Genomic DNA, 22,043 nt, shown 5'->3' with positions numbered 1-22,043 from the left:
TTGCAGTGGCAGCTTCCAAGTCTGCAGGATTCAGGCTGCCGGCTTTCAGGTCACACAGTCAGACGTCTTTGCACCGGTGCGCTGGTCTGCCTGTTGGTCTAGAGCCAGAGGCGAGCTCACCATACATGATGTCCTTAGGAATCCGGCCATCCTGCAATCGGCAGACATGGCCAAGCCTGCATAGGCATTTGTGAGAGGAGTACATGCATGCTGAATGTTTTTGCCTGAGCCAGCACTTCAGTGTTCGGGACACAGTCCTGCCAGGTGATGCCCAGTATCCTCCTCAGGCAGCACAGATGGACAATGGCCTGGTACACTTTCATCTTAGTGTTGATGATGAGCATACTTTTGTTCCACACTGGTCAGGTGGGCCATAGCTATTGATGCCTTGCCGATCCTGGTATTCAGCGTGTTGTACAGAGAGAGGTTGCTGGAGGCAGTGGAGCCTACCTTGAGGGTGTAATCGCTGATTGAGATGCATGGAATGCTGCTGACGTCCTGACCCGTTATGTTTGTTTTCTTCAGGTCAGCCCAAACTCATCAGAGGTGCAAGCGAAGCTGCTGATGAGACTGTAGTGCTTCCTCTGTATGGGCAGCCAGGGTGGGTCATCAGCAAATAGCATCTCCCTAATCAACAGCCTGCGCACCTTGGTTATTCCACGCAGACTTGCAAGGTTGAAAACGCTATAATCACTCCTAGTGTGGATGAAGACACCATCTTCTGACTGACTGAAGGCATGGTGCAGCAGCAGGGAGAAGAAAATGCCAAAGAGTGTCGGGGCAAGGACTTGCTTCACACCGCTTCGGATCGGGAACGGTTCCGAAGATGAGCCATTGTACTGGACGGTACCTTTTATTTCATCATGGAAGGACGTGACCATCTTCAGAAGCTTGGGGGGACATCCAATCCTGCGCAGTAGAATGAAGAGGCCTTTCCTACTGACCAAGTCAAAGGCCTTGGTCAGGTCGATGAAGGTGATGTGTAGAGTGGTTGTCTCTGCTCCTGGAACTTCTCCTGTAGCTGTCTCAGTGAAAATATTTCTTCTCCAGCTTGCCAAAAGTTGCCATGGCCGAGTTATACATGGCCGAGTTATACATGGCCGAGTTATACATGGCGTCACGGATGTGGCTCCACCTCTCTTCAGCACTGCTATCTTGGCAGTCCTTAAGGGCCACACTAATAAGATTTTGTTTCTCTTTCCCTGTCTCGTCCTCGAACCCAAGGACACTGAGACTATCAGACTGAGTTCCTGCTGTGAAGAGCATCACACCACTTATCTACTGGCCTTCCTTTAACAAGATGGATAATTTGGAGGCAGTCACACACGGATACTTTTCGTTGTGGCAGAGTATACAAAAATACAAGAAGAAGAATACGGCAAAGATATTGGCTTAAACAGCCAGTAAGATGCCAATTTTAAGCATCCTATTGTCACGGAGTGACTTCGACGGGGGCGGAACCTAAGTGAGAGCGAAGAGGTTCCGCCCGGACTCGTTTATACAAACACCAACACTTCCGGGTTTCCCGGGGATCCCCGAAATCACCGGAACGAGGCACAGCTGTACAAACAACATGGCGAAAGATGATTGGGTGAGACGCGCTGGGGAAAGACGTATAAAAGAGGAAGTTAGAAGAGACAAAGGAGTTGTTGGATTGCTTTGGGCAGACGCTGGGAAATATCCGCTGGGCTGAGTTGTGGACATCAGAAGGCAGTATTGGGCGAACGCTGGAGATCTGCAAAGAGAGACACAGTTAGAGTCAACGAAGGGTTAGCATCGGAGTGATACGAACATTTCAAACAGTTGGATTACTGTTGTGTTTGCATGAAGGCCTGGGCGGATTGTGCCCACGGAGCTGCTTGCATTTGAGGACGTCTAGAGGAACAGGAAACAGAAGGAGAGATCGATCAAAGACATCGCAGTCGTGAGTAACCGCAAACACTGATGTACGAGAAATCTGCATATTGTTAAAGGAGTGTGTGTTCTGTTTATGCGCGGCCCCACCAGGTGTGTGACGGGTGGGTGAGCCGGAGGACGAGTGTTGTGCTGGTACTGGACCGCAAGGCCTCCAAGCCCGGTTGGGATATCGTTGGCGTGGCAATCTAGACCCTTCTCCCCTACCCAGAGCTAGTTTTGCCAAGAGAGGAGCACGGACCTTATTCACTGGAGTGTGTGCTGTGCAGCGTGAGAGTGATCTTTTGATGTGAGTACACTAAGCTTGTAGTGTGGTGCCGTGTCCTTGCTGTTTGTGCTCCCCCTCAGGGAAAATTTGCCATCTGTGGAGACCACCGGGAGCGTCTACGCCGACGCCGGCCCAGCCAACTCAACACGCCACGTGATTACATCCTGTGGGAGCCAGGTGGAGTCACAGAGAAGGTATTGGGAGGGAATATAGTAGGCGTACTCGACCACCTAGCGGCAGAGGAGCTGCCAAGGGGGACAGAGGGTCCGGGCACTGTATAGGTGCTGTATGTGGCAAGTGTACATTAAAGACTGCTATCTCATCTAGATCTTCGCCTGCCCTAGGAGAAAGGGAAGAGGACGTGTGGATTCTGTTAGCCCGGATTCAGTTGAAGAATGGAGCTGGTGGGCGTGCCAAATCAGGAAGCGGCTGGCAGAGCGCGACCAGGGGGCGGACGAACTTCATCCCATTCACCGTGACGGGCTCCAACGGCTTTCTCCCGATACCAAGCTGGATCGGATGTGAGAAGATTGGCCTTTTATGTCACAAAAAAGTGTGGGCTGCTGTGGGTGAGTGTGCTGAATTGATGTGTGTGCACCAGAGTGCTGCCGTGTAGTGCTGTGTCCTTTGCCATTCATCCTTCCCCCAGGTCCGGTTGAAGTACCGTGTGAGTAGGCTTGTGGAAGTGCTGAAGCGGTGGAATCATCGTGGATCTACCTTATTATCCCCCCTGGTTTGCATGTATTTCACTGCCAAGGAAAAAACGTGAGTACAGTGAAAGAAGTGTTGCATTGATACTGTATTGAGCTATAAACGGTCTAGAAGAGAAATTCAGAGTCATACTTACCTAACCAGCGCTGTTGTATGTGGGAGGAGCAACTGTTGTCCACTGTGAAACAGGTACACCTTAGACCCTCCTCGGACAGGGCGGAGAACGAGTTCACACCTAGCCACCCGTTCTGGTCATCTGCTTAATTGACGTACAGTTCCTGTCCTTACTCCTCAATGCTGTGAAAGAAGACAGTGGGTAGTGTGAGTAACCTCTATGTATATGTTGAAAACCTGAAATTGAAGCCAAGAGTTACACTTACCTGTCACGTCCAAGAGTCCCACATAGTATGCCGCCCTATTCAGAATCTGAAATTGAAGTGAAGAGTTACACTTACCTGACACGTCTGAGGGTCCCACGTAGCATGCTGGTCAACTGAAGGCCTGAATCCGTCGAACGAACCGAGAGACCTACTCCCTTGGTACGCCTGTAAACCCCTTACAGTATACCTGCGTCACCTGGAGAGAGAACCAGGATTAAGAAGTCTCTAATTGTTTTGTGATCACAGGAAACAGCGAAGGGGGTACCTCCGAGGAACAGGAGAAAGGATCCATCTCTCCCGGCAAGGCACGGCCTTGGCCCCGTTCCGTAGTCAACGCCAGGCTCCGACGAGGGAGGGCCTCAACGTACAGGTGACCACTGGATTTAAATCCCCTATTAATTGTGTGTTCTATTTGCCTCCAGGACCCCTGGAGGGTGCCACGTGTACATAAAGGAAAAAACAAGGAAGTTACGATCGGCACGCAAAAGAAGAAATCATACCTACCAGGGACGAAGGAGCTCCGTCCCCTTCCCCTTGGTCCCTTCCTCACTCCCCCTGCAAAAGAAGCACAATGTTGATTATTTTAATCCCCTTTCCCACTCTGATTTTAAATAATTTACATAAAGTTGTTCAAGTTTTACTTATCTGGTTTCGTGGTCTGGTCATTGGGGTGCTTTTGGGGACCTCCTCGAGGTGAAACGTCCGGAGGGGCGCTAGAGGCCCGCTCCGGTAGGTGACACAAGCAATAAAAACATTGATAGGAACTAACATTTAAGCATTTATGTAAGCTAACTGGGTCATAGCAGAACCGTAAGTGAGCATGCCTTAGCCGCTTGCTAACGTGACTCTCTGACAGTATATTAAGAGTTTAAACAACGACATCATTCATCATTAATCCAAGCAATAAAAATGACGATAGTAACTAACATTTTTACACTCATTTAAGCAAGTATGTAGCTATAATCAAACTTACAGGTTGTGGTTAGGAGACGCATGTTGTTCCAAATAAAGTGGGTACTGAACCATCTTTCATTGCCAAACGTTTAGTATATCCCTCCTTGAAAAAGTAATTTTAACCACAGATTCTTCATATATCTTCATCCTTTGGTAGTGAAAACAACACAAACTGAAACCACAGCGTGATATGATGTTTACACACTAACTAGCTGTGGGCAGGTCATAGTTTTCGTTTCTTTAGCGGGCAAGGCTGTAGGCGGAGATTATTATGCAAAGTGTTGGTTTTACGTGGAAAAAGTCAGGCAGGACATTCAATCTATATGACGACTCATTTCAGCGAGTATCCACAATTCTATATACAATAGAATATAGATGCGTTTAAGTTGTGCCCCTTTGAAATAAGGTGAATGTTGGTTTATGTAGATGACTCCATTGCTCTTCCCTTTCTTTGTGTTAAATGTTTGTTTGTCTATTGTTTAGTTTATGTTTTATATAATTCCCATTAGAGTAGTCAATATATATACATATATATTCATCCATGAATTCCTCTGAGTCTTAAATTAAAATTCTTAAATTAAAAATTATAATTATTATTGAAAACATCATCATTATCAAAATTATGATTCGTTGTTTTGAACAACACTGTTCCAAACCCCTTAGAATCACTACAATATTGAAGAAGCTGACATACTTTTTTTACTTTGACACAGTATGCATTCTAAAAAGTATAATAAAAGAAATTATCCAGTGTTATAATTCTGGAAACACACAGCCATGGTACAACTTGCACATTAGAAGCACTGATAGTTAGAAAGCACATGGCTATTGTTAAAATTACACCTACATTATTTAAATAATTTGTAGACTAATTATTTTATCTGAAAATGGCAGTGACTGAGGAGCAAGACACTCCCACCCAGTTGCTCCACAGCCGCTGCAGTGATAGCTCTACAAAATATCTATAGTAGAAAAGCTTCACAACACTGGGCTCGTATACAAGATTCACTGGAGCAAAGATCTGATGAGACTGTGGAACTGTAAAACCAATTCTTTGACAATGAAACTAATTTAAAAGATACTAGATACTGAGATACAGATATATTAAATGATGTACATATTTTATTGTGACACTAAATCAGAATACCTAATGATAGTTGTTCAAACAAAAAAACTATGCTGACATGCTGCAGAAATTATTAAAAGCATCTTGTTGTGGTTTACTGTGTTTCAGCTGTAGGAATTCAGATGAAAATGGATTTCTTTCAGAGGAAGTTCTGGACTGCCAGCAGACAGGTTAACACACAAATGCACAATCTTTATCTATTTAAAATGTTTGAGCTAATCATTATATATGTGAATAGTGTTGCTCTCTTGCAGTGTGCATCACTGGATGGGAAATGTGCTATCAGCTGTGACAATGATGTGAGTTTCCTTGAACACGTTTTAACTCTCTTTCAAGGGAACTTTGTTGCGTCACTGAAGCTAGGCTATGGGAACGCCTTTTGCATGATCACATCTAAAGCACATGTATGACATCAGTCCATTGGTGAGATGATATGTCATAGATGGGTCTGGAAAGCCAGCTTCAGCTTTTTGTGTCTCAGCAAATGTTTGTGTTTTTCAGTGGTCAAATAAGTTGAGCGCTTATAATGTTCAAAGAGAGTGTGCTCCCCCTTGCCCTTGTTTTATTATGAGCGAGGACACACATATTTTGTTTGTTATGTGTCTCTGGGAACAGCACACACGGTCGGCTCCTCAGGGGGTTGAATGTGTGCATTATGACCTTTTACTGCTCCATACACTGAGCTTTCTGCCGAAGCAGAGCAGAAGCTGTGATTGTGTGGATCACAAATTAATCTTGTGGAGGGTTTTTGATCCCCTTTCTCAACCCTTTCCTGTGGGGTCTAATGCCCTGTCTCTGGATACAGAGAGGGGAGCCGGCTACCACCTCAGCATACGGTGCCTCAGCACTCAGTCTGCCAACCCCAGCACAACCAGTGCTTCATGGTGCAACGTTTTCCAACAAATGGGTGCCTCATGCATGTTAATAACATTAGCCGGAATCGAATCTTGATAGTTTGATTCATGGTGATGGGCTAAATTCAAGAAGAACATCAGAGGCCAGTCTTGAGAGGCTAGTCTTCCTTATAGACTATCTGGCATTGTGGAAACTTCTGCCAAATGTGTCTCAGTGGGTCTTGCAGGTTATAGAAAAAGGCTTCAAAATCCAGTTTTGCAGTTAGCTGCCCCAGTTCAACTGAATGCTATACACCGTAGTGGGCAGGCTCTAATAATGGAACAGGAAGTAGAAACTCGCTTGTGCACAAAAGCCCTAGAATATGTTCCTCCTCTTGATAGGGAGTCAGGATTTTACAGCCGCTACAGAGTTTTACAGAGTTGCAAAGAAAGACAGGGGGCTTCACTATATTCTAGATCTGTTAACTTTAAAGCAGATTTTTGCACAAATCAGGTCTGACAACTGGTTTGTCAGGACAGATCTAAATGATGTATATTTTTATGTTTATCTATGGGAGGATAGATATTTTCTCTATCCTCCCACAAAACAGGAGATTCCTGAGGTTTGCGTTTGAGGGCGTGGTCTGGGGCCCATGGTGGGGTGATCAGTGTTGTCTGTTGCAAAATATACTTCCCTCATGGGCTGGCTTGCAACAGATACTTTTCTCATGGGCTGGGGAGCGGTTATGGAAGGACAATGGGGCCATGGCCTATGGAAGGCCAATCAGCTCAGCTGGCACATAAACTGTCTGAAGATGGCAGTCTTTCATGCTCTAAAATGTTCTTTCTTACCTCTGGGGCCATCTCAGTGACCTTGTATATAAATCACCAGGGGGATACAAATTGGCATGTCATATCGTCCTGTGGACACAGGGAAAGCTGCTCTCGCTCATAGAAGTATACATTCCAAGGTGTCTGAATCAAGGAACAGAGATCCTGTTGAGACTCCACCCCAGGTGGTGGAGCTCCACTGAATGAGGTTTAACCAGGTTGAAGTGGATCTGTTTGCCTCTCGAGAGATGACACATTGTCTGCTCTGGTTTTCCCTCACGCACTTGCCACCGCTGGGACTGGATTCTATGGTACAGCCGTGGCCAAGGCTATGTCTATATGCCTTTACCCCTATCCCCCAATGAGGGTGGAGAGAGTCTGTGACTGGTTTTGCCGGTTGCTGGTGGCCCCATTCTGGCTGAACCGGATATGGTTGCCACCAAGCAAACTCTAGTACTGTATGTGGATAGTTGAGGCTATTTCTCTTGCTTAGGAGACTTCTGGATGGCCTTCACTAATTGCAATCAGAGCTCATTCTACTCAGGGTATGGCAGCCTCTAGGGGCTTGGGGCTTTAGACCAGGACATCAGTGATGCAAACAATTAAATTTATAGTAAAACCTCCCCAGTATAGCCCCTGTACTCCTTTCTCAGACTCACCCCATTATTTATTCAAATACAACAGCCAATAGCAAGTCTACAGCAGCATAACTTGCAATATGTTTATCTTTTTTCTGTTAAAAGATGGTTACAGAGTAATCATACAGTATTGTAGGTTTAAATAAAATTTGTAATTCCTTCTGCAGCCCTGCGCATTGTGTGTAGTTTTAAAATAACATTTTGGCAGTTTTGAGCCATCATCAGCTCATTCACCTCACGTGCAAAAATGTACATAAGTGAAAATATTAAGTGTTTAGGAAATTTTACTTCGCGACCCGCCACCTTTTCAATGGTGAGTAGTACACTGTAATAGGCAACAGACGTATGTTGTTTATTGCTATCTATTGTATTGTTTGTTATTATTGTGTTGTTGGTGGAATTGAAGACTCTTGTTTACATCATGTATAGGCGTAAGGTATGTGTTTTGTTGTAGTTGACTGGATAGTCTTAATTGTGTTTTGGTGTTTGTTGTAATATAGAACTTGGTCGATTTCAAATGGGTTTTAGTTGTTAAGTCTGTTTGTCACTTTATTAAAAAGTGTGCCCCCCATAAAAACGAAATGCTCCCCTGTTCTGTACTGTATGTAGCAGTTGTCTAATTAAGGCACCAGAATACAAGAAAATGGCATGTACTTCAGTCATGTTTGTGGGGGAAGACCCCTTGGCTTTGGCGACACAGCGCAAGTTCCCTCGGGAATGTAACCATGGTTCTCTGAGAAGGGAACGAGACATTGCATCTCCCTACTATACTCCCTGTATCTTTAGCACTTCTTGCTTCAGCATATTTAAGCTGAAGCCAGCTTTCCTGTTCTTATGTCACCTGCCTATGACACCATTTCACCATTGGACTGATTTCACATACATGCTTTAGATGCAATCAAGCAAAAGGTATTCCCATAGTGTAGCTTCTGCGACGCAACGTCTTATTTTATGGCTTCACCTGTAACTCAAGACTTTTTTTATTACTGTATTTGAGCAATTCCAGCATTATGGATGTGACATTTGCAGGCAAAACTTGAAATATAAATTCCCAGAAGCAATAATACCCAATAAATGGAGAAGGGGTGGCTCTTCAAAAAACATTTCATATTTATTATAATAACATAATAACGTTATGGGTGTTGTCATTTCTCCGTTATGGACGTGACAATTCAGAAATTTGCACGCACTTAACTATGAAAAATACAAATGTTTTAAAAACTTCAACATAGACTTAAAAAATAATAATGGAGCAAAACAACAACTAAAGAAATAACTGTAGTTTAAAACATTGTCTTGACTATAAGATGAAAAAAAGGCTTTACTTTATTTTTCATGTGTGTAGGATATCAGCTGTTATTTAATAGACAACAATGGATTTATTATCATTGCTGAAGATTCGTCTTTGGTAAGAGATATTTATTTCACATGTTATCAAGTTTGCTTTTTTGTATACTTCTTAATAAATATCTTGACAATATACTTTGATTTATAGTAATATTTTGTAAATATGATATTTACAAGCCGTTATTTATCTTCTTTGTAATGTTTATCTTTCTAAAATTATGATTAAGAATTTTGGTTTAGTTTTTTCCACATATACTTAATTTTCTACATTCGGTTTCATCTGTCACACAGTTAAGCAAAGGGTGCTTCTGTTTTCTTATTTGTGCATCCTCGTTTTCTTTCCTTATTTCCTTTTCTTGCGTCTTAGCTCAGTGGACTGTGCTGATGATAAAAATGATGTCACACATACTCACTGAGCAGAACGTAGACAAATTAAGTAAACTCCAGACTTAGACCGGATGTGATTATCTGGTATAGTCAGGGTGTCCAATCTGCCATCTGAAGGTGTCACGGCCTGTCAGAGTTTACCTTTAACACTTATCAAACACATCACCTGTCACGTTAAAGTCACACATTTTGATTTGATCTGCTTCAGATGTGAGAAAGATTGACGTTAATCTCTGCAGGACAGCTCTTCAGGAGCAGGGTTGGACACCTCTGTTTTAAAGTTTGTCTACTATATTTCCCTTGTTTCTTCACTCTATTGAGAGTGTCTGTTTTAGACAGGTGTGTTCTTTGGGGAAGCTGAGGGTGCTGTGATGAGCAAACTCGTTGCAATGCGTTCATTTAAGAGGTATGTGTGTATTTGTTGTTTAGACATGAAAGGGTTTAAAATTACATGAAAGCATGATGGTTTAATTTAAAGGTATAGCGGAAGATTTTCCCGAATTATTTAAAAGAACCGCCCCTCGATATTTTTTTAAAAATGCACACGCAACACTCTCCCTCCCTCCTCCCGAGAGGGAACCTTGTTAAACGCGTGCACGAGACAGAGAGAGAGAGAGAGAGAGAGAGCATGCAGGAGCTCAGTTCTTCTCTTCGCTCTGTTTACAAGTTTCTGTCGGCATGTTTACCGTGTCTGTGCGGTTCGTGACTTGTGCCAGGGCTAGCATCGCTAATCATATCTTACATCAACTTTTACTAGCAGTGATTTTAAATGGATTCTCCAAATAGCATGACAAAATGTACCTTTCCAGTAAAAACTTCACGTGGGAAGCTCAACCTGTCCTTTTAGCTCACGCCAGCATGTGAAATAGTCTCCCATAAACATTCTGGTCTTGTTTCTTTCTTTATAGTCCTTTCTCTTCTTGTCATACAATTCGTAGACACTTTTTCTCTTGCGACCCTCAGACATTTTGAAAAAAAAACACAGCGAGAACGCGAGCTTCAATGAATGATTGAAACCATAGCACAACACACATACACGTGAAAGTGCGCATGTGCAGCAAGCGAACCTAGAGGAGAGCACGTACGACGGTTATACGTCAACATATAATCAGAATGATTGACATCTGGGATGACCAATAGTCTTGATGATCCACCCGGAAACGAAAATCTTCCGCTATACCTTTAAGTGTAAAGTTAACTGTTTAATAATCATTGCAAATGACATACTGAGCCTACACACACACACGTAAATGTCTCATGCACATATGCACACACACACGCAGACACACTTGCACGCACACATACATGCAAATATAACTTGCACACACACACACGCGCGCACGCCTGAATGTCTCATGCACAAACACACATGCAGACACACGTTTACACATGCATGTAAATATCACTAGCACACATACATGCACACAGACACACGTGTACACATCCATGTGAACGTCTCTTGCATAAACATAAGTGGTTGAGCATCAGAAAGAGCGGCAAGTATAGAGTCACTAAAGTTAGGTCAGATTTAAAAAGCAACGTGACGTGAGAGGACAGCAGTGCTGAGGGTCTTACACACTCACAAAGTACACACAAACACATATATTGGCTTCACTACATTAGTGAGGTCATTCCTTAGAGATAGCTCACATACACTTTTACTTGGCTAAATTGTGAAAATGTACAATAGACTTCTATTGTTTTTATGAACAGCTAATATTAATAGGTATAGACCAGTGATGTGCAGTGGACTTAAAAAAATAAGGAGGGTGATTTCTTCCCATGTAATTTTTGCTCATAACGAATATCTCAGCATTGTTAAAACAATGTGTTTGGCAGGAAACCAGTCTTGTCCCATCTTGTACTCCTCTTATTAAAACTATAATACATACACTTGGTACTCTCTTTTAGTTTTTTACCATCTGTTTTTAGACAAAACAACATGCGAAATTACATGGGAAAGCTTTTGTCCAAATATATAGCAGTAACAGTGCACACAAAAGCCGTATCACCCTGTAGCCCAAGACTGAAGCCAAGTAGGGTTGAGCCTGATGGGAGACCTCATGGGAAACCCAGGTTGCTACTGGTAGAGGTGTTAGTGAGACCAGCACGGGGTGTTCAGCCTGTGGTCTGTGTGGGTCCTAACACCCCAGTATAGTGACGGGGACACTATACTCTCAAAAAGCACCATCCTTCAGATGAGATGTTAAACCGAGGTCCTGACTCTCTGTGGTTGTTAAAAATTCCAGGATGTTTTTCCGAAAAAGAGTAGGGGTGTGCCCCGGCATCCTGTCCAAACTTGCCCATTGGTTTACTAATCATAAAACCAATTGGCTATATTAGAAAATGGTCTCTGATGCTCTCGGTGTAGGACGCAGGCTCTTGGCGGTGAATCGCACCGGTAAGAGTGGAGGGAGAAGTGTGCCGGTGCTCTTTGTAGGCAGCGCCCCCACCAGCTCAGTGATAGACCCCACAGCATTTTTATAAAATATCACATTACAAATGATTTATTGAGTCAGATAGCATTCTGTGGTACAAATACCTATGGAAAAATGTATGCAATTGTTAGCTAAAAGAATCTGTTGCGGTTGGATTTAATTGTTTTTTTTAAGCTTTAGTTGTTTCAATGTTAATACAATTAAATGATGTTGTCAGCTTTAAATTTTTTTGTGTTCTGTTTATTTTAAAAGATTAATATGTATCTACAAGTATTCTTTATATCACTTTTCACAGTCTTGCTAATGGTTGAATTTGAGTGAAAATCATTTACTTGGAAGCGTTCGATACCAAAGGTATTAAAATGTGATTTTGTCCATTTATATGGATTATGATTATCTTGCAGGGTGAACATGTATGACTATCAGGCCACCTGTAGAGTGTACAGTGAGAGCAGTGACACAGCGCACACACTTATACATGTGAGTACTGCACAATCTGCTATTATATCTAACACTAAATGTACTTCCCAGTTAATTGTATATTTTTTTCTTCTAAATCTCGTGTTTGAAACTCTCAGAGCTCCTTTGTATTCAGGGACTATATTTACATGTGAACTTTACAATATACTTTTTTCTTTATGCTTTAGCAGTAGGATATCATTGATACTTGACAACTGTGTGACTCGTTCTTGTTATCTTGACTGTTGTTGTAAATGCAGCCACTCCTCGCTCTTTTCACGACCGTCCGGAAGCTGCTGGTGGAGTTTGTCATGTAAGACTTTACTGTCTTAGACTCTGTATAAATAAGCTTCTTTCTCCTGCTATCAATCATTATTTCCACTGTCTGTTGTTCTTCACAGATTTTTTATTGAATTTAACCTGTACAGCTGGTGGTATTCTGACGTCACTGCTAAAGGTTTGTTTGATGCATGCGTCTGCTCAAATGTGATATGATGGCATTTAAACCAACTCTATAACCCCATTCACACAGACCTTTGGTCCCAGAAAAGACCCGTAAAATTGCCAGACAAGCATCTCTGTGTGAACACAAACTCGTCCCGTATATCTTCTTGGATCGTTGCCGGAAAGAGAACCTAGTCAGATACACAGAAAACCCTCTTTGTGAACAAGAAGCCGAAACAATGCCGTAATGGGCGTGTCGTACAACAAAAGTTATGGTTCAGCTCCTTAAAGAGAGAGATAACATGCATATAAACATTCACTACGAGAAATGTTGCAAACTAGATTGAAGCAGTTATCAGGAAATGATAAATGAGACGCATAAACAATGACGCACGTGCCGTAGTGAGGATGCGCGTGTCATGGCAACATGAAGTAGGTTTAACTCTTTAAAATGAGGGATTTACAACATTCACGACGAGAAATGTCAGCAAACTGGACTGAAGCAGATGTCAGGAAAGTTAGCTTGTTACTTACTGCGTTGAAACGAAGATCATTCAGCAGCATAAAAGAATATCGCGTCACATGCTCATTTGAGCTATAATAAACGAAAATGCCCGCACGTCATCCCAACAAGATATATCGTTCAGCTCCTCAAAATGCGGGTTTTAAATGCATATAAACAATCACGATGAGAAATTTCTGAAAACTGGATTAAAGCAGAGATCAGGGAGCTCGTCAAATATCCACTCTGAAGCTGAGATTATTCACCAGCATAGTCACGCGCTCCTTTATAGTCTTATCATAAACAAAAATGCACGCGAGTGGTTTCTGGAGAGAGAAATAATAAATAATTTGCAAACTTCAGACGCTGCGTAGAAAAGAGGGCAGGACTTTCAACAGGTCACGTGTCTTTCCGGGACCTTGCAGATGCCGGCTAATCATGGCAGTGTGAATGAACAAAAAATCGAACGATCCCGAAAAAATCCAAGATGGCTTTACCGTGTATTTTCCAGAATGTCTGTGTGAAAAGGGCTTATGTAACACTGCAAGGGATATTGGAGCAGTGAGTGTGAGACAGCCTCACTGTGATCAAGTGAAAGATCATTTATATATGAATGTACCAACATCTAATGAAAATCTAGTTACATCAGTGCAGAAACAGTCACATGCATAACAGTAGGGGGAACAATAAGTGTAAAATTTCTCAAGAGCAATTTTTGAGGATGACACAAATAATACAGCCAGAATAGTTCTTGGATATGTGTATACAGAGGAAAGTCTAATATTCTTCTTTAAAGCCATTGCAATGTTTATAAAGCTCTTTACAATCCAGCCACCAATTAAACTTGAGCTTAACTTTAAGCAGTGACTGTTAAATGACTTATTATGACTTAATATAAAATATTCCTTTAATATTTAATGGTCTGTCATGGACCCCAGTAACACATATGAGATACTGTTTGCTTAGACTCTCTACTTTCTGCAGATAATTTACACTTAATTTACACTATCACCCCCCTCCCCAATTTTTTTAATATGATTTAATATTCACAATTTTCAAGTATGACAAACATGGGCAAGTCTTATATCAAATGAACGCTCTCACTCTCAGGAATAAGGCTACAGCGTTATTTTTGTTATATCACATATCCAACAATCGAATGAATGAATAATGAGGTAAAAAAATTGTCTTTTGTAAATTTACGTGAAACTTGAGTGTGAACTGCCTCAGATGGCACAGATAGCCACAAACGATACACCATCTTTTATCTTAGGTCCTACTCTAAAAAATGAGTCCATTCACAGCATTTTCTTTGGTTGTGTGCATGAATAATCCCTTGCTATTTATTATATGTGCAAAACAAAAAAATTATTTTTATATGAAAAAATGTATTTTCACACCCTTCAGTAAAATAAGAATAACTTTTGAATTTGACATGCTAAAGAGCTCATTCTTCATTCTTTTTGGGGTGTTTACTGTCTGCTGCTGGTAACAACCAGAACTATCTGCAGTCTGCTAGAGCACCCAGAGCCAGAGTTATTCACTTTCAAAGACAGTGTTTACAACATAAAAAAGAAAATTTGGTGTTTCATCATATGAAAAACAACATAAATAACAATATTTGTCACAAACAGCAGCTTTTTATGTAACTTCAAAGGTTTTCTGTAAAATGATATATAGATATTGCATTTATTCCACTGTATGTGGTTATGGGGACACTTCAAATATTTTTAGGCGGAAATTGAAAACAAAAAGGGTATTATTCCTCCCTTAAGTTGAAATAGAATAACTTTTGCATAGATTATGTAAGCTGACATATGCTGGAATCAAACAAAACTGTCTGCAGGTTTCGTTACCACTCAGGGCCAGAGTTATACACTTTTAAATACAGACTTTAGAAAAAAAACCCATCAAAATGCGCCTATTTATTTTTGTGTATATTAGAGGACTGACAACGCATACAACAATGTTGAGCACTTTTAACAGTGTTTTATGTAATTTCAGAGGGTTTCCTGTAAAATGATACCAAACTTTTGTATGTACACCTCTGCATGTGGGTATGGAAAGCTTCTAAAATTGGGTAGGCCAAATCCAGGCGGAAATTCCCCAAAATAGCCTCAGAGTGTAAGAAGTTTCCCATCATTTTCGGGATTTTAACAACTTTTAGCTTTTTTTCTTCTCCTCATTCGACTTGCTGTATGTTTACATTCGCGAGGCCATCAACACGGCCCCCACGTCCCAGAATGCAACGCATAATTGATTCTAAACAGTACGCAAGGGTATTGTGAAGTAAAGATATTGAATCAACATGAACCGCAATATTGCTTGTGAAAGTTTATATTTTAATTTGCGATTGCATCTTAAAAGCCCAGTATATATGCATGAGCATATGCCAGGATTATAAAATACTGTCTAAATGTTTAGTGTTTCTCCCTCCAAGCACACACAGACACAAGTGGTTTTCCTAATACTGATTAATTTGAAGACTTTTCTCTAAATCCACTGTGAAAACAATATACAACAAAATAAAGCATCACATTGGCTTGACAACAAAGTAAAATCAGATGCAAAGTGACATTCTACAGACATATAATACAGAAAATAAAGCAAATATCTCATTGGCTGCATGCTATGGGAAGGGAAAGAGTCCTTAATTCTTCTTATCTAGTCTTTTTTGACTGGAACAAACTTTTGATTGTAACATACTAAATGTCTGTCTTCTTTATCTTGTGTCTTCTTGTGTTATTTGCTGCCCTCTTCAGTTCATCTGAAGAACTTCTTCTCATAGATTATATCCTCAAATAAAGACCAGTGTTGATAGAAAAATAATAACAACCTTTGTAATTTCATATTCCTTATTTCCAAGAATCGATTTTAAAGATAAAGATGAGATTCCGGATTCCAACAGCTCAGAAAACATACGTTTTCTTGTATCACAAAGAATTTCAAACTGCATTACTACATGCTTCACGGTTTCTAATTCTCCACACAAACATCTGCCGTCAGAATGCTTGCCAACCCTTGCCAGCCCATAATTTAGTGCACAATGCCCCAGTCTTAATCTAGTGATTACCACCCTATCTCTCCTCTATATTCTTGTGTATGATGTGTGCATTAACGTAGGCTGAATTGAAAAATAACGTCTGCTTTTATTTCCTTCTTCCCATTCTTTCTGCCATATTTGCTTTATTTTTACTGTAAAATACCCTTGCACTCAACTCTTCCATGCATTACTACAACTTCAACCTACATGTGCTGGAACCTACTTTAAACCCCACTGTATTTCCCGCTTTTATCACTCGATTTAGTGCCATCAGAACTTCAATAATTAAATCTGGTCTGGCATTACTCTTTCTGCTCTTAATTGTCATTAAAGCTGCAGTGGAATCTGAACATAAATCATTTCTCCCAGGTCTTTGTCCCTCCAACCACCCAAGGGCCCACAACATTGCTATTAATTCTGTAGAAAAGGCTGACATTTTACCTGGCAATTGAAAACCTTGTTTAAAGGTGCAGTGTGTAATTTTTAGAAGGATCTCTTTACAGAAATGCAATATAATATACAAAACTACATTATCATGGGTGTATAAAGACCTTTTTTTATAATAAATGTTTTCATTACCTTAGAATGAGATGTTTTTATCTACATGCACGAAGGTCCCCTCACGTGGAAGTCGCCATTTTGTGCCACCATGTTTCTACAGAAGCCCTTAACGGACAAAATTTTTGTCTCCGACGATGACATGTTTTTCCGGTGCCGGCTACTGTAGCTTCCCTATGCGTTTCAAAAGCGAGGGTTGAGCAGTGGGCTGAGCTGGTGGTTGCAATTCGCAATCTCACCACTAGATGCTGCTAAAATGTACACACTGCACCTTTAATACATAACAGGGATACTTATCCCTATTGCTGCTTTTCCATTGAGTGGATTAATAGAGTCTTTAGTATATATCTGCACACAGTCTGACCAATTTCCTTTTAAATGTTCACAAATCATGGCTACTGTATCACCACTATCTAAAAATCAATCAATCCCCCCCCTCCCCCCTCTGTCTCTTTCTCTCTTTCCAGCTCAAAGAGGAATCAGAACTATGTGGGTTCCCTGTGATACAGAATATCCAGCATTTGTGTCTGAGCGCACCATTAAAGAAACAGTGGGGAACATTGAGTGTGAAGACTGCATGAAGTATGTGCTCACACAATCATATAAACATACACATTAACAAATGCTGAGAAATATCTAATATATTTATGTGCCATAATTAAAACACAATATGTAATGTGGCAACATCCTCTGTGTAAAGTGTAACATCTGAGAGTAAAGTGTAAATGCAAAGAGTTTATGACTACATTTCTTCAGTAATAAAGGGATGGCATTAGGGTGAGTAAATTATAAGAGCATTTTATTTTTTGCATTGTTATTTTAACCTGTAAGAAGAGATGCACTGCTACCTTCTTCCTTTAGAGGACACTTTCATCTGGACGTCTTCATTTGAGCATTTGTATGGACAAGTATTGTTTTTCAAATAAAGCCCTCATTAAATCTAATGTTTATTTTCTCTTCTGCTGTTTGTCCTCCTCAGATCTTTTGTTATCCAGCAGATTCCCAGCAGTAATCTTTTCATGGTGGTCATAGACAATGAATGCGACTGCAGTGAATTTGGAGACGTCACTCTGAAGCCCATTGAGATGATGTATATCCTTATTATCAAACAGATGGTTCTGATTCTATATGCTGGTAATAGCCATGCTTTTTTGAAGGGGTCATGTGATGCCATTTCTGTATGGGAATGTTAGTATTTGTATATATGACCACGTTTTACCTGGAGCAATGTGAAACATGTGTGTCCACTGAACAAACATATAATCCTAGATCTGAGGTGATCAAGCTTGTGGATATAAAAAAGTTTAAAAAGTAACAACCAATTTTTAAAAGCTTGATTTCAGTTTTTATTTTTTGTTTTTGGACAGTTTCAGAACTCAAAACTTTACCTTTACAATATATTTTTTATAGTACAATGTCATAGATCAAAGTCGAATTGATTCCCCTTAAATAGTAAAGCTGTTGTGACCTCTTCATTGAGTTAATAATATTAGCATCACTGACAGATATTATCGATGCATAGGAGCATTGTTAGTGTATACGTGTGAGGGGTTTAATCCTCTCATAATGAGAAGACATTTAGGGCCAGATTTACTAAACGGGGCAAATTAGCGTGAGAGCGCAATTCCAAAAAAGCGCCGATGGGAGTGGTAATATATGCGGGTTATTTACTAAAAAGCGCATATTAAATAACACAGGTCAGGTGCAACAGCTGATTTCCATAATGACCAACACAATCTACTAAGAGCAGTGCAAATTATTTCAGGGCGCAAATAAGCAGAGCTGATCTAGAGATCAGCACCACGGGCATTGCTGCGGAAAATTCTGGGTTTGTTATCCCAACTAACGAAGTCATAGTACACTGAAAAGAACTAGAGGACAAAAAATGAAGGTTTACAAGACGTTTTGAAAGACCTGGTATTGTCTGACGTCTCCTAGTGACTCCTATTTTATTTACTTTAGCAAATAAAAATAACATGGCTTGGCAAACAATATTTTTTGAATAATATGTTCCTCTGGCATTACAAATAAACTGTTACATGTTAAAATGTAAAAATTGCAGCCATTTCAAGCGCAAAGTAATTTAAGACATGCTTTTTCGGCATTAAATAATGGCATCATAACACACAAGCAAACATTAGTTGCGTGAATCATTTAAATAATTTCTAAACCACACCTTTTTTTGCGCTTATGATCCACTGCGCGTCTTTAGTAAATCCCAACAGTCGTTATTTAATGACAAAATGATGGTTTGCGCTGGGGCAAGCTGTTAGTGAATCTGGCCCCTAATGATCAATTAAAGGGGGGGGGGGGGGGTCAATGGTATTTCAAGCATTCTGACTTATTAACACAGTTATATAGTTGTTTCCTCGTGCTAAACGTAGGCAAAGTGTCAAAAAAGCAGTTGGACGTGTTACAGAGTATTTCTGTGCTGAATGCACTTCGTCAGGGTTCGTACAAGTTTCGGAAAGTTTTTTTCGATTACAGTTCCAACTGACGTTTCAGGGTTTTCTATACGTATCACTTCTTTATATGGGCACTTCCTCTGGAAAACCCCGCCCACCCGTCAATCAGCGGGAGACGCTGGAGCTTACAAACATTCACATCACGCGACAGCTTTGTTTAATTTCAAAATTCAACAATGGCATGAAAGATGAAGTGTGTTTTTGGATGTAAGGAGAAGAAAGCCATCCTTATGAAAACAATGGATATAGTTTATTATCCGGGGTAGCAGCGGAGTTTTGGGTGTGTGTTTGATGCAGTGGATTTTCCCAACCGGGTCACGAGTTGCATGCGGTTAGTAAGACTTTTGTCTTATGTTGGAAATAGGCGCGTGCATATTATATAAATGACATGAACATGTAGTGAATCATAAGTTAAAACAGTGTTGTATAGTGTTGCATGACTCGTACTCGCTCCTCCTGCGCTAGTAACTCCTCCTTCTTCATTTTTTCGTACGTTATCGGAAAGATTCTGTAAAGCTAATCTTTCTTTTATAAATCTGATTAAACTAAAGACTCTTCGGAGATATAAAGGATTCAATACTACTCTATAGGTACTCCAGATTAACATCAGAAATGCAGAAACAGCGTGTGTTACGTGAGCTTTAACAGTATAAAATGAATGCTCATAGATTCATTTAACAGTTGATCTATGATCTGTGTTTCATTTTGTTTTGATTTCTTAACTGTGTCATACATAATGAATCTCTAAAGTGTGAACGACTGAAGTTTCAGAAAGACAGACGGCGACCGGACACGTGCCACCCATTCCATTCTGAGGTACAAAACACAACTGAGTTCAGCAAAATAAAGCAGTTCGAGGATTAATGGTATCTCTGCTCAGATGTTTAGTTGCAAAGCCAATTATCTAAATAAACATTTATTTCACATTTATGTTATTTCATTAAATATTCACAAGACTCCAGTTGAACCATAGGAGTATAAGAAAGCTAGTCACGATTCTACAAATACTTGACAGGACACATGGAGGTGCTGTTAAGTTTTGGCACGACCATGGGATGTTTGGGTGATTCATATTGACAATGGACATCAGGGCGCAAAACTTGATCGCTTTATCTCATATAGTGTGTCATAGTATACAACAACTAACAGCACCTGTATGATACTACAACGTCCCTGGAGAAAGACTAGCACCTTGATTTTTTTGGGTTGTTCATAATGGGGACAATAGAAGCAGTGAAGTTCTTCTGAGAATAACTTTAAAACACTGCAAAATGAAAGCGAGACAATAATATTAATGATACTAGGTGAAATCATGTGCTCATATTCTCAATGGCATCAAAACCAGCAGAAGATGTTTGATTTTGCAGCATCATATAAACTAACACACTGCCAGAAATCAAAATTGCATAGTCTGAAATGACCGTGTTGTCTACACTGGGCATTAATGTCACATAATCTCTAAATACCAAAAATCAATTCAAGTGTACTCTAGAAATATCTAAGCCAGTGGTTCTCAAACTGTTTACCACCAATTTTAAAGTTAGATTTGAATTAAACAAAATATAAAATGATACAATGTAGTGCTGTTGGTTAGTAGCATTATTTTTCTAACATTTAATTACAGTTTATTACAATTTATAATAAATTAATGTATTTTATAAAATGTCATTAAACCATCTTGCACCCAGGATCACAGGAAATTAGATAATTAAAATGAATAAAAAACATTTTCATTGACTACATTAAAATAAGTTATTGTAATATCTTACAAAGCAATGTTTAAAAATTCATAAGAACCCAAATTAATATATGTACTGTATGTGTTGTGGAATATAATTTATAAAAAAAAATCCTTTTAGCCAATGGGGGCATTGTTGTCAAAATTTCGGTAAGGGTGCATACACAGGATTGTGGGATGTTTATGTTGTTATCTCATTAGACATGAACATTGAATCCAGATATGCCTCTCTATACTGCCTGGCAGCATGTTCTTTAGGTTTTGTTTGGTTTGTTCTTCAGTATTTTTTGTTATCCGTCTGCAGGAGAACTCAATGGAATGTGGAGGTTCCCCTAATTTGATTCCATCATTGACAGCTACAGTTCTTTTCCTGATAGTCTCCATCTTCAGCAGGTGACAGGAGCTCTACGTGTACCTCGGCTCTGTGTGGACTGAGATTTGTTCATTATTTCTGTACACTAAAAAACTCATCACAAGCATCTGGTAATTGACAGACATATAAACTAGTTTTAATCTTCTTTTTAGTGGCATTAAGATTTAACTTAAAGTTAGAGAGTACGTTTAAGTTAGAAAATGAAATGAGTGTGTTTTAGTTATAACTTCCAAAATATAACGGTCTTTAATGTTTTTTTTTTTATTTCACAACAATGGATTAATGTGTGGATGTTCTGTAGAAAACTTTATAATAAAAAATATATCTTATAATAAAACATGTCAGTTTGTGTACTTTTGAAATAAAATTGTTTTTAAAAATAAATAGAGTAAGTTTATATGTGATTATGTATTTAGGTGTCAAGCCCCAAAGGGGTAAAGACCTTTGTTGTATCCATTAGTGTTCTTCTTTTATTAATATTCTTCTTCTTTTTCCACTTTTAGATCCCATAGAACCACATATAAGAAAGTTATGTAATTTGGCACACAGATAGAGAACCGTCTACAATATTCCCATAGCAAATTTGAAGTTTTTAATTCAAACCCTCTAGTGCCACCAACTCAAAATGTCCCTT

At 40.0% G+C, this 22,043-nt stretch overlaps 1 protein-coding gene across 1 annotated transcript in view; it reads left to right on the top strand.

The window, feature by feature from the left end:
• cacna2d3a (calcium channel, voltage-dependent, alpha 2/delta subunit 3a) overlaps positions 1-21,752 on the top strand; it is a 167,471-nt gene extending 145,719 nt beyond the window's left edge. Inside the window, 11 exon segments of the mRNA XM_073867468.1 lie at positions 5,462-5,523; positions 5,608-5,652; positions 9,001-9,063; positions 9,725-9,795; positions 12,232-12,307; positions 12,547-12,599; positions 12,688-12,743; positions 17,301-17,415; positions 17,813-17,928; positions 20,035-20,114; positions 21,341-21,752. Of these exon segments, the coding sequence (XP_073723569.1) occupies positions 5,462-5,523; positions 5,608-5,652; positions 9,001-9,063; positions 9,725-9,795; positions 12,232-12,307; positions 12,547-12,599; positions 12,688-12,743; positions 17,301-17,415; positions 17,813-17,928; positions 20,035-20,114; positions 21,341-21,433 (830 nt within the window). The 3' untranslated portion in view covers positions 21,434-21,752.
• Positions 21,753-22,043: the final 291 nt, after the last annotated feature.

The sequence above is a fragment of the Misgurnus anguillicaudatus genome, chromosome 5 (assembly GCF_027580225.2).
Source record: "Misgurnus anguillicaudatus chromosome 5, ASM2758022v2, whole genome shotgun sequence".
NCBI classification, from domain to species: domain Eukaryota; kingdom Metazoa; phylum Chordata; class Actinopteri; order Cypriniformes; family Cobitidae; genus Misgurnus; species Misgurnus anguillicaudatus.
Note: the sequence above shows the minus strand (reverse complement) of the source record. Positions and strands in the feature narration are given on the sequence as shown.